This window comes from Petaurus breviceps, unplaced genomic scaffold (genome assembly GCF_028583685.1).
Source record: "Petaurus breviceps papuanus isolate PSGF00001 unplaced genomic scaffold, PetGlider_PUasm1.0 177, whole genome shotgun sequence".
NCBI classification, from domain to species: domain Eukaryota; kingdom Metazoa; phylum Chordata; class Mammalia; order Diprotodontia; family Petauridae; genus Petaurus; species Petaurus breviceps.
Genome location: NW_027185776.1, coordinates 2,178,467 through 2,192,041, shown reverse-complemented (window position 1 = coordinate 2,192,041; position 13,575 = coordinate 2,178,467). Strand labels below are relative to the sequence as shown.

At 36.7% G+C, this 13,575-nt stretch overlaps 1 protein-coding gene across 6 annotated transcripts in view; it reads left to right on the top strand.

The window, feature by feature from the left end:
* The window catches only part of TTC7B (tetratricopeptide repeat domain 7B), a 343,031-nt gene that overhangs the window by 175,831 nt on the left and 153,625 nt on the right, over positions 1-13,575 (top strand). For all 6 annotated transcript variants that reach the window (XM_069085991.1, XM_069085993.1, XM_069085990.1 and 3 more), the window contains 4 exons: positions 6,632-6,715; positions 7,739-7,843; positions 9,531-9,648; positions 11,414-11,471. In XM_069085991.1, coding sequence (XP_068942092.1) covers positions 6,632-6,715; positions 7,739-7,843; positions 9,531-9,648; positions 11,414-11,471 — 365 coding nt within the window. The remainder of the gene's footprint in view (positions 1-6,631; positions 6,716-7,738; positions 7,844-9,530; positions 9,649-11,413; positions 11,472-13,575) is intronic.

Sequence of the window (13,575 nt, the reverse complement as noted above, 5' to 3'; positions counted from 1 at the left end):
GTTAAGTGACTTGCCCAAAGTCACAGGGCTAGTAAGTGTGTTAAGTGTCAGAATTCAGATTTGAACTCAGGTCCTCCTGACTCCAGGATCAGTGCTCTATTCACTGCGCCACCTAGCCCCACTAAACCTCACAACTTCTTGAATGGTGGTATTATTTCTATTTGCAAAATGAAATGGGTTGCAAGGTTCACGCAGCTACTAAATGGCAAAGCTAAAACTCAAACCCAGCTCTTCGGGTTCTTAGTCCACTCTTGTTTGCAGCACACTTCCCCCACAGTGTAGGAGTATCCTGCTTTTCACACCTACCCCACCTTCCTTATTTTTCAGAGTCAGCAGCAAAATGAATAGGGGAAAAATCCAACAGCACATATAGGAGTTTAGCCCAATAGTCAAAGTGGGAAATTGGAAAGCCCAGGGTCTTATCATTAAAACACAAATGGGTAATCAAATGAGTTGAACTAAAAAGATTATCCAGTAAATTCCAAATTCATTTTTTGCCTATTTACTTTCTAATAATTTGTTTTGAGTTACTTTATTAAATAGTAAGGCTTTTATATAAAGTTCTATTTCTTATTTTATGTATTTATTTGATTAGTTGCCTATGCTCATCCTGATGTCTAAGCTTTCTCTACTCTAAATTGTCCTACATAAAACTCATAATGGTTGCCCTGACTGCAGAGATTGTCACTGGGAAGCTAGACTCCTGGTGAGAAGCCTTTCCATACTTAGCTGAGCTGATTTTTAGACAGAAGGCCCAATCTGTCCTTTGGACTGTGCACTAAGCCTTTCCAGAACAATAGGAGGCTTATGCCTTGTTATTGGCTGGCATAGTTAACAGGTGAACTAGACTCACATCCCTGCCATGATGAGGCATCAGGGGGAAGCTAGGAGACACAGTGAATAGAGCACTGACCCTGGAGTCAGGAGGACCTGAGTTCAAATCTGGCCTCAGACACTTGATACACTTACTAGCTGTGTGACCTTGGGCAAGTCACTTAACCCCAATTGCCTTGTCCTCCCCCCCCCCCCAAACACAAAATCAAAAAAAGTTAAAAAAAAATCATCAGGATTTTGTGGAGTAGTGCAAAAAACTCCTGTAATATTTAAAAAGTGAGCCAATTAATAAGCATTTATTAAATACCAGTTGTGTGCACTAACACTGTATGCTAAGTTCTGGGAACTTATACCTTTTTAAGAAAATATAGTATCTTTCTATTTTCTTTCATGCCCCAACTTTACAACTTTACTTTCTTCCCAAGCTCACAAATTTCATTCCTTTGACATCCCAGGAAACCCCCTTTTTTAAAACCAGTATAGTTTATTAATATGTTGAATTGAGTTTTCCTTGATTATTTTATATTTATAACTTTCACTCATCAAATATTTATTGTCCAGTCCTTTTTGCCTTTTTGTACCAATTTGTTGATCACAGTGGCCCTGTGCTGAGAATAGATTCTTGTGCCTCACCATTGAAACTCTTCCCTTCCTTCAGGTCCATTTGGGGTGCTGTTCCCTTTCTTATGATTATGTACTCTCGTGGGGGAAGAGAGAGAGAGACAGAGAGAGAGATTGAGATTATTCTGGTGCCCACCTCAAAAAGACTAGCCTTAGTTGTTGGCGTTGTCCTGCTGTCTGTGGACAGATGAGACTGACATGGTTGCTTCCTCTAGGGAACAAGAACATGAGTAGATGGTAGAAACTCCTTGGCTGCTGGATCCTGTGGACAGAGACCACAGATTTAAAATGAAACAGGAAGATGCCCTGCTCTATAGACAAGATGCCTTAGAATCAGTAGCACTGGACTCAGGATTCCTAACATCAGGAGAGTTCCTGATGATTGTTGTGAATGGGCCTGGCCTGTCTTCATTCCCTCTTGCCAAAGGATACCTGAGTTCAAATCTGGTATCAGACACTTATTCAATGACTCTAGGCAAGCCACTGAACCTCAAGATATCTCTGTTTATTCATCTATCTCAGGGGGTTAACAGCACCTACCTCCTAGGATTGTTGTGAGGATCAGAGGTGGTCATGAATGTCAGGTGTTTTATAAATCTTAAAGAGCTGTGTAACTTTTAATATTATCATTATTACTACTACTAATAATATTACAATTACTATTATAATTTTATTACTAATAATGCTATTATTATGAATAATATTGTTACTATTATAATTATAATTTTATTACTACTAATATTAACAATAAGTAACTTTTAATATCATTATTGCTAATAACAATATTACTATTATTACTAACAATATGATTATAATTACTATTATAATTTTGTTACTAATAACATTACTAATAATGCTATTATTATGAATAATATTATTACTATTATTATAATTTTATTACTACTAATATTAACAACAGTAATAATACTGGCTTCCCATTTCTTCTACCCTGTTGTATTAGTATACAGTGTGGCTGCTTCCTGTAGCTGTAATTGTGACTGGGGGTTTTAAGCTTGGCAACAGATGACTTTTGTGAGCCCATTTCTCTTGATATCCGTGACCCTGGTTTATGGTGCCTTTGTCACTCCACCCCCATTCCTCTAGGTTGTGCCTAGAGCAACTTTGTCACTGCCCCCATGATTGGACCCAAATGTGTCTGATGCTGCTACAAATGATAAAAGTCCTGAGTTTCTCCCTCTTCTGCTGCTGCTTATTCAGGGCTACTGGCATCACCTCCTGGTCTCCCTCAGCCAGATGATATTTTTTTTTCTCCTTGAATCTTTGATACTTTTTTTTTAGTGGACTTTGCTTTATATTTATTATTGAATATATTGTGTAATTTGTTTTCTTGTCCCCCCCAATCCCCTCCCCCCAATTATAAAAGCCTTGAACATAGGATTACACCCTTTTAATTTTTCCTAACACAGTGTCTAATGTAATGATAGGCACAAAATAGACTTGGAAGTATCTAGTGGATTATCCTAGGGATTTGTGCTTGGCACTATGCTGTTTAACTAGTGACTTGGATAAAAGTTTAGATGATAGGTTCATCAGATTTGTAGATGACACAGAGGTAAGAAAGATAGCTCTCATTCAGCACACTGGATGAGAGTCAGGATCCAAAAGGATCTCTGATAGTCTAGAGCATTAGACTCAGTCTAATAACATGACATTCAATAGGTATAAATGTAAAGTCTTTCACTAGAGCATAAAAATTAAATTCCACGAATGAAATGGGGTGGCATGAATAGACAGAAGTCATTTTGAAAAGGATCTAGGTGGGATTGTAAACTCTAGAGGAATTAGTAGAGTAATGGGATAGTTAAAAAAAAAACCAAAACTAATAATGTCTTAGACTGCATTAGGAGGAGCATAGTTATCATAGGGACTGATCATCCTACTGTACTCTGCCCTTGTCAGACCTCATGTGGAGTTTTATATTCAGTTTGGGCACAATAGTTAAGGAAGGACATTGATAAACATGTCCAGAGTAGGGAAACCAGGATGATACATGACCTTGAATTTATGATATAGGATTGTTTGAAGGATCTGGACATGTAAAAGTGGGAGAAAAGCTACTGGGTTGGGGAGGGGAATAATAATTTCTGTGTTCAAGTTTTTGAAGAACTGTCATATGAAGAAGGGATTTGACTTGGCCCCAGAAAACAGCACTGGGAACAATGGGTAGAAATTGCAAAGAAGCTATTTAGTCTGGATGTTGGGAAGCAACTTCTCAACAATTAGAGTTCTCCAAAAGCAGAAAGGCTTGTCTCAATGTGGGGTGGGTTTTCCTTCCTTGGAGGTCTTCAAGCAGAAGCTAGACAGCCACTTGTTATGGATGTCATGTAAGGGGTTTCCTTTGTGTACAGGTTGGACTGTATGCCTGCTGCAGTCCCTTCAGCTATCAAATTCTGTGATTCTTCGATTCATTGGAATAGGGAAACTCTAGGTGAGGACTTCCTATACCAAAATAGATAGGTATCTCTGTTGCAGTGGAGAATCTTAGAGAGTTTCCTAGAGAAAACTTGAGAGGTTGTGACTGGCTAAGGGTCACGTGTTAGAGATGGAACTTAATATATGCTTAAAAATTGATTTTATTGATATAGAATCCTGTGCTAAGTGTTTATATGTTTTTGTGTTCTTTTCCCCCAAGCAAACATTTCTTTGGAGGGTGTGGAGCAAGGCTTATCTCTGGTCCTTTCTGTGCTGTGCCTAAATTAAATACTTGGCAAATTTTGTCTTACACTAACTTTTAGCTCTTAGAATAAAAGGAAATATGTGTGCACATTTATTTTTAGCATCTAGCTTTTTTTTTTTTAAGAACAGACTGTTTCCATGACTGCTCTCCTTTCGTTTATAAGGAAAAGTTGATATATATTGCCCAAACTCATGGAAAGAGGAAGAAAAAACATAAAGCATTTTTCTATTAACATACACACACACACACACACACACATATATATTTAAATCATTTAATGAGTATGTAACATTGAATTATTTTAGGGTTATCATTAGATTAAGACTGATTTATATTTATTTTCCCCCTCTAAAATGGTTCTCCTTTCTAGTCTCCCAGATTTTATCAGGGCTCCATCATTTTTGAGTCCCTTCTACCATTTATATCTTTAGTCATTTTCCAAGTTGTGTCTGTTTTTTATCTCTATTTTGGCCCTTCTTTTCTGATTCCACTGGCTTTATCCTACTCCAAACTCTTACCACTTCATACCCTGATCATTCTTCTGTGCTCCCTTCATATTGCATGATCTTTCTGCACAATGTTTGCCTTTTTCCTACATGTTACTGTTGTTTAAGAACCTGTAGTAGGGTGGCTAGGTGGCGCAATGAGTAAAGCACTGGCCCCAAAGTCAGGAGGACCCGAGTTCGGTTCCGGCCTCAGACACTTAACACCCACACAAAAAAACTAGCCGTGTAACCTTGGCCAAGTTACTTAACCCCAATTGCCCTCCAAAAGGCAAAAAAAAAAAAAAATAAAAGCCAAACAGTGGAATTTATATTTTGTCCTTGAGACAATAGGAGGCCACTTGTGTTGGTTGAGTTGGGAGTCACATAGTCAGATCTACATTTAAGAAAAATAACTTTAGCCACAGTATAGAGGCTGGACCAAAGTGAGAAGAGAAATGAGACAGGAGAACAGTTTGTTGGCTCTTGCAAAAAACTAGGCAAGAAGTGATGTGGACCTAATGTTAGGTCATGGCTTAACAGAGAGAAAAGTCAGTTGCTAGATTTTGTGTAGGTGTAAATGATAGGAAATGGTAAGATTGGATCTGGGGAATGAGTGATTGGGTGGAGTTATGGATAATGCCAAGGTCAAGAACCTTGGAAACTGGAAGAATTGTTGTATCTTTGAAAGAAGTAGGGAAGTTTAGAAAAGGAATGGGGTTTTAGGCAAAGATGAGTTTTATTTTGGACATGCTGAAGCTTAGGATGTCTCGGTGACATCCAAAGAGATGTGTAAGGGGGGCTAGGATAGAGCTTTAGGGAATACCCACAGTGAGGGGACATTACATGGACGGTGAACCATCGAAGGAGACTTCTAACAAATAACGGTTCAACAGGTAGTACAAGAATCAGAAGAGAGTGATGTCATGGAAGCCAGAGAAAAGAGAGGGTTCAGGAGGAGAGAGTGGCTAACGTTATCAGATGTAGAAAATAGGTTGTAGGCGTGTGATGAAGACTAAGAAAACATCATCAGATCTGACAGTTAAGAGATCCTTGGTAACTTTGGAGAGAGCATTTGAGTGGAGTGAAGAGGTGTGAAGCTAAGATGCAAAGGCTTGAGGAGGGAGATGAGACCTGGAGGCAGCTAGTGTACATTGCATATACTTAATAAGAATAAAGATGGGCGGCCAGGTAGCACAGCAAGTAAGAGCACCGGCCCCAGAGTCGGGATGACCTGGGATTGAATCCGGGCTCATACACTTAGCACCCACCCAGAAACACCTGGCTGTGTAACCTTGATCAAGTTACTTAAGCCCAGTTGCTTTTAAAAAAAAAAATAAGAATAAAGACAATTTGCTTTTATGTAGTACTAGATACTTTGTAAAGTACTCATCTTGTTGGTAAGTTGTGAGAAAAGCATCTCTGTAACAGATAAGTGAAGTGATTTGCCTAAGATTATAAAGTTAGTAAATGACAGGGTAGGGACTTCAACTTGGGGCTTCTAACTCCATGACTCAGGTCTTTTCCTTTGTAGAAAACTGTTTCTCCTAATGCAACATTTCTAACACCAACTGCTTTTGATTTCAGTTATGCATAACTTTTTTTTTTTAAACCAGGCCTGTAATTGCTTTGGTGTGAGGGAAAATTCTCAACCAGGAAACTTCTACTGATGCTGATCAGTACATGGTCTACAAATTATCATCTTAAATAGTTGCCTGGGTGTCCTTCGCACACCCAGTCTCCTATTCCCACTCTCCTTTAGCTGACTTGCCTAGGCTGATATCACTAGTTTGTGTCAGAGGCAGTAAACAGTTCTCTAAGTTAATTAGGGTCTGTTTTCATAGTTTACCGTCTAGTATTTACAGAAGTTTCAGAATATAAGCATCATTCACTAATGGAATGTTCTGGACACTCCTCCTCTAGGTGTGCTTTTAAAATTTTGAAATACATTCATAATTTATGATTTGTTTATATCTTTTTCTTCTTTTGAAACTAGTGCTTAGAAAGAGCTATGAAGTTTGCATTTGAAGAATTCCACCTCTGGTACCAGTTTGCGTTGTCATTGATGGCTGCAGGAAAAGTGAGTTATCCGCTTTTATGTGTAGTTCTCAATTTCAGCACTTAGTGCTGGGGAATTTGTGGCCAGAAATTAACGTCCATCTTATGGAAGTCAAAACCAAATGTAGGAGTCATATTTAAAGTAACAATTGAAGCAGCTGGACTAGCTTGTTTTGCTTATCTGGGAGAATACAAATCATGTTATTGAGAGGATAATCCTCTGGAATGGGTCTTTTCCTAGCCATTTGAACAATAAAAATTTGGGAAGAAGGGGGGCAGTTAGGTGGTGCAGTGGATAGAGCACTGGCCCTGGAGTCAGGAGGACCTGAGTTCAAATCCAGCCTCAGACACTTAACACTTATTAGCTGTGTGACCATGGGCAGGTCACTTAACCCCAATTGCCCTGCCTTCTCCCCCTCCAAAACAAAAAAAGACCAAAAAAATTTGGGAGGAAGATGTGAGTCTTGAACACAAAGCCAAATACCCAAGCTGATCCTTTAATTCTATTGAAGTAGATTGAGGGTAAACTTTCTGGAAGAGAAAATCCAGTTGACTGTTTTATTCTGGCTCATTCTATCCATGTTCTGTGAGTCATAAGGTCTGAGGTGGAGGATTGCCTAGATATATTTAAGGGAAAATTAGCCAGAAATTTCATATAGTAAGTGGCAAATGAGATGTTATCTTTTCCCCTATAAATATAAACTTCTCTTAATTTCTGTGTTTAGTTCTTATTTCGTTACAAGGAGTGATTTGTATGTTGAAAAAAAAAAAAACAAATAATTCCAGTGAAGATTTTCCTCTCATCTCTAGTCTCATTCTCCCAGACTTCTGTCAGAAGCTGCAATGAATGCTCTGTGTTAGACATAGTAAATTGGGGTTGGGGGTGGAGGAGGAGAATCTTTGCAGGGCTTGCTTGTTTGTTTGATTAGAAGTTAAAAATATAATCAGGGAGGATTTTAATACCTCCCCCCCCCCCAAGATTTGTTTTGTGTCTGTCACAAATTTTGTCATTTAAGTTTCACTGAAATATTTCTCTTTTGTCAAGTCTGCTCGTGCTGTAAAGGTTCTGAAAGAATGTATCCGTCTGAAACCTGATGATGCTACCATTCCTCTCCTGGCTGCAAAGTTGTGTATGGGTTCCCTTCATTGGGTAAGTCAATTAGTGCTTTAAAATCTTCATTGACTTTAAAAATTCTTTCAGCATGTTATTTAAAGTCACAGGAACATTAACTCAAAAATATTGTAGCAGTGAAGTATTAGAACTGTTGCCCAGATGTTATCTCACTTTTTGCAGTAGGGGTGCTACTTAAAACTAGCATGTAAGTAAACATTTTACACATTGACTCATGTTTTAAATATGCTCAGTGTTTAAAGGAATCCTTTGGTGAATGCTTTTTAAAAAAATGAATCATCACCTCATTTAGTTGTGGTACAAATCTAGATGTTCATTTATTGGATTTTGTGTAAGCATGCTGAACTCATGTTAAAACAGGTTCTACTTCTTTTCTACATTATTTTCCCCTTTTGTTTCAATTCAGCAAACATTTATTAAATGCAAAAGTCTCTGTGCTGACCTTCTTCAAGTGTTTATTGAATTATACTTAGGTACAGTGCAGATGTGTGAATTTCTAAAATTCAGTCCCTTAAGTAGAGACAGAAAGCTCATGTGCTAATTGTTGAGGTTCCTAATGATACAAGGATGTTAGGTTCACATTTGGTTGAATGATTAATTTTTTCATCTCAGAGATCATTAGTAAGAACAATTTGCTTGAAGGGAGATTTTGCCACATTGTTAACTCCTATTGATTTTTCAGTATATCAAGTCTTAGAAATGGAAAGAAAAACATAATGGAAAATTAATCTCTGAGCTATTTAAGTTCTGACTGATTAGAAGTAGAAAAAGATAATATTTTCAAAGACAAAGCATTCCACTAGAAAATCATGGGTTCCAGGAGGTTGTGTTAATTTCTGAAGAGAAAAGATTTTGACCTGCACAACCTATCTTTACCTGCCCAAGTAATGTTGTATATGGGTGGTTCCAATACAAGTAAAGAAAAGGAATCAACTTAAATTAATTTTTGTGTTTTAGGCTCAGTTTGAAGATGAAAATTCAGGTTTCCATGATGAACTGTTGTATTATCTTCCATAAATGTTGTCGGGTTTTTTTCTAATTAAAAAAAGCACCTTGAATTCTTGTATATTTAGCCTATTTGAATTTTTCTTTTATTATTCTGTGTACATATCTTATTACCTCTACTAGATTATAAATGCCTTGAAGGCAATGATTTCATCTTTATATATCTGTATCTCTGTTGTCTAAAATGGTATTTTATATATAGTAGGTACTTAATGTCTTTTGAATGAATGCATTAATAAAAACATATGAGTACTATTTAATAATCTTTAACATGGTGAAAGAAAATCCATGTATTTGCAACTAAACTAAGCAAAGAAAAAACCCTAAAAACATGCCAGTGGTGTTTATTCTTTGGAACTATGAATAATGCATCATTTGGAAATGTAGAATAAACTTTTTGAGAGAATATTGGAGATGAGAGACATGAATGACACCCAGTGAGGACTCTTAAAGTGATAGAGAGAGAGAAGAAGAACATTAATTGCTAGAGAAGAAAAGGAGAAAACAAAGTCAGCATCCTTTGTAACTGTGGTCCAGAAGAGAAACCACAGTGTTACCTCAGAGTTTGGAGGTTCCTCTCAATATTTTTTTAATGTAACCTAATGAAGTTCTTCTTTCAACCTTCTATTTTCATGGAAGCTACCTCATTAGAGGTAGTAGGATAAATTATGTGTATCTTTAAACCTGTCTTCTTTTTCAGTTGGAAGAAGCCGAAAATTTTGCCAAAAATGTTGTTGACATGGGAGAGAAAACATCAGAGTTCAAAGCCAAAGGTTACTTAGCTTTGGGACTCACTTACAGTCTGCAGGCCACTGATGGTAAGATCACATGGGGGCAGGAATGGACTATTTATTAATTATTCTCTTGCAACCTATGTTGCTATCTTTGAGAAGATGATTCCATAAGCAAGGAAAGAAAGACTTCTCACATGTAAAATAAAGTTGGATACTTGGTTGCATATTCATAGACTCCTTTATTCTCTTTGGGATCATTGCAAATGGGTTTGGGTGTATTTGAGTTTGGAGGCATGAGCCTGGCTAGGGACCAGATTCAATCCACCTTCTCACACATAGATAAGAGTCTGGTGGTTTCTCTATGGAAAGGGTTGTTATCCCTTCAAAGATGGTGATTTAAAACAGTGTCTCACTTCCTTCAGTAAAATTCCTATGTCTAAACAACGATCGCTCTCCTTCTTCACCAGCAACTATTTTTTGTCACGTAAATTTAACCATGCATGTTAAAGTAGAAAATCAAAACTGTATAGTCTTTGGAAATAAGCAGAATACAGACATTAGAATTAGCTATAACTGAGGAACAAGTCTTAAATTAATATCCTGAAAACTTGGTGTGTTCATTACAGCTAATGTGGGTTTTAAATGTTATTGGTTTTATTATGTGCTTATAAGAGAACTCTTCTTTGGAATGCTTACTTTGGTTATTCTAAGAATTATTCTCAATCCTTCCATTTTTGTCTTCCACAAAATGACATGTCCTATGGATTTTGTACGTTGATAAATTAGATTTTTTTTTTTTTGTATTACAGAACACATAGTTTCAGTGGATTTAATTGTTCTTCTGTCTGCATTATTAGAGAAAGTAGCCTGATGGTGTAGAGGGAACAGTGGACAGAAGGCTAAGCTTCTAGTCCCATAGCCACTTATTCACCCTGTAAATGGCCATGTTAATCCGATTCCTATCTGCCTCGCAGGGAATTGGACTCAGTGGACCTCAGATTCTTTTGCAGCTCTAAAACTCTATGACTCTAAATGAAATGGGGAACTCAGCATAAGGAGTGATTATATATATTTTAAAGCTGCTTGCACCATACTACTTCTGCTTCTTCCTGTGGGCATTGAGTCAGTGGGGATTGGATTGAAACCTAAAGAATTTCTTCAGTCCTTGCTCTAAATTTGTTCTGATAGGAATTCCTCTCACTGCTTTGTGGTGAAACATCCTTTCCCAGTCCTGTACTGTTAATCAGTTTGTTATTTCTTCGTGAAACTATTGATCCATTATGAGTGGGAGATACATTTCTAAGTTTTTTTTTCCTTTTTAGTAGTCATGGTGAGTTTATAGGGATCTATTCACAGCCTCCTAATTAAGGGAATTAAGTGCATGTTAGAGGTACTGTTCTTAGCCAGGAAACAGAGTTTAATTTATTTGGTCTATACAGAACTGACTAGTGACCTTGTTCTCAATATCACCATCCTTTAGCCAATTAAAATGTTTGTATATAGTAGGGAAGATAGATTGGTACCCCTCTGGAGTTACTAGCCTTTCCCTTTGGAAGTAGAACTAATCCATGTGCTGCTGGAACTAACTATCAGCCTGTCACAGTATTATTGTAAGCCTCAGAATTGTGCTATAGTTGACTTACAGATATAGAACATATCTCCCTAAGATTGTAAGCCTTCAGAGGCAGGGTAGGAAATTCTCTTTCTGTCCCCTACAGTTCCTAGCATACCTTGTAGTCATTCAGTAAATGTGAGTTGACATACACTTTTTTTTGTGATTGATTTTGTGTGTATAATATCAATTTTCTGCCTTTACATACCACACTGACTGACTAAATCCTTTTCTCAGCTTCTTTGCGAGGGATGCAAGAGGTCCTACAGAGAAAGGCTCTTCTTGCTTTTCAGAGGTGAGTGGGTTGTACATAATGGAGGGAAAAGACCTTATTATAAGTATAAAAAAGAAGAGATATTTATAAAGATTATATAAACAGTGCTTTTACCTCTGGGAGTCTTCTACAGTACAGAACATATTGTATTAAAAATTGCTTCATCATTTGTTGCCAAGTGAATCCATATTCTTAATCTGTTTATTCATTTGGGTGCGTTTTATTATTAAACTCTTGGCTCTCCACAGAGACATGTATGTGGGAATACAACGTGGTGATCTTTTTATTAAAGACATTTGTCATTACCAAGCCAAGGATTTAAGGAATTATGCTTTGATAACAGCCTGTTCTAAAATATATTTTCTTTTTTTTTAAACCTGGAGACAGGTTTTTGTTTTAAATAATTAAATAAATGTTTTCAGGCCATTAATGACATCTATGAAAAAATCATGTGACCATACTTTGTATATTAAGTAAATTACAGATCTGTCTGCTTCAATCTGGCTACTGTACCACAATATTGTTACAGTTTTGTTTCTGTTACTTTGCATATATTTACAGTTTCATTATTTAAACCTACCTGTAGACAGTAAGCTCCTGCAGGTGCCCCTCAGCCCAGAGTGTTGGAACTGGGGATAGTAACTGACCTACTTGCTGTGTGACCGTTGGCAAATTGTTCACTCGGTTTCGCTGAACCTTGGTTTTCTCGTCTGTAAAATTGAAGGGTTTGGGTGTTTCCTATTCTTGATTTTTTTCCTAGAGCATTTTGTTTTGATCTCTTCCTTACCCCCATCATACCATACCTTGTATAACCATGTTGGATCCCCTGTAGTAGAATATAAACTTCTTGAACCAGATGTGCCTTTTTTTTGGTCTTGCTTTCCTTAGGACTTAGAATAGTCCCTTGTCAATTGAATTGATAATGAATCAAAAGTATGGAATGAAGTTAGAGTTAAGGAAGATTTAATGTACACTGGTATAGGAGGGTTACTTTGTGAATTATATTATCTATGGCTATATTTTAATATTTTATAGTCATTAATATATTTATTAGCTATTAAATATAATTAAATATGTTTATAGTAATTGGTATGGCTGAATTTTAATATTTTAACAACCTCAGTAAGCCCTAGTTTCCTCATCTGCAAAAACAGCAATACTTTACTTAACATGTAGAATTGGTAATTGTAAGGGTCAGGTGACATAATGGTTGTTATAAAACTGTCTAAAAAACATGAAGTGCTTGCGTATCCAGCTTAAATTGCTGGTGAGTGAGCAGAGATTGTAAAGCTAGTTTATATTCCTTTATTTATATCTTCCTTTCATGAATGCTTATAGCTTTAAAGTAAATTTATATCCTTATACCTGGATTACAGCATTACATAATAATTTTTGCTTAATAGACTATTTAGACCCATATGAAGTGGTCCTTTTTACCACGGTCTTGATTTTTGAGGCAGTTAGGTACATACTAATTAAAGGTTTTCCAGAGTGTATATAAGAAGAGCAGTTTGCTTTAGCATTTCTAATATTTTTCCCTTTTTAGGTGAGGGGAGGAAAGGGAGGGGGCAAAGAATAGATTAAAAGGAGCAATTTGATTCATTAGCAAAATCAAGAGAAATAAAAGCTTGAAATGTGCTTGCTTGGTGGGTGCTTTTTGAAGAAAAATTCAGATCAATTAATAACCCTATTTGAGATTCTTTAGATACAGGTTTACTATTTTACACAAATGCTAGTTTCCTAAACACTTTTGTTGTGTGACAAAACAAACCGTGACTAGGACAGAGGCCCTAATTGTAGGTGGGATGTTTGCAGGCACCTGATGAGTTCAGGGCATGACTTTGGGGGCCTGATTTCCTTTTGCCCCCACACATTTACTTCTTAGGATAATTTCCTGACATTTTACTTGGTAGCGGGTAAAGATGGTTATTGTTATGACTTATAAATAAGTCATGACCTTACTTGTTCAAAATTTGTGGACCCAGCTAAGGATATTATAGCCCTGAGGAATTTTTTCTGAAATTTGTAGAAGTTAGGTTTTATTAATAGTAAAAGAAGGTAAGATAGGGAAACGATGCTTGCATTCTTAATTATTTTATTTATTGTTAATTAATGCAATAATTTT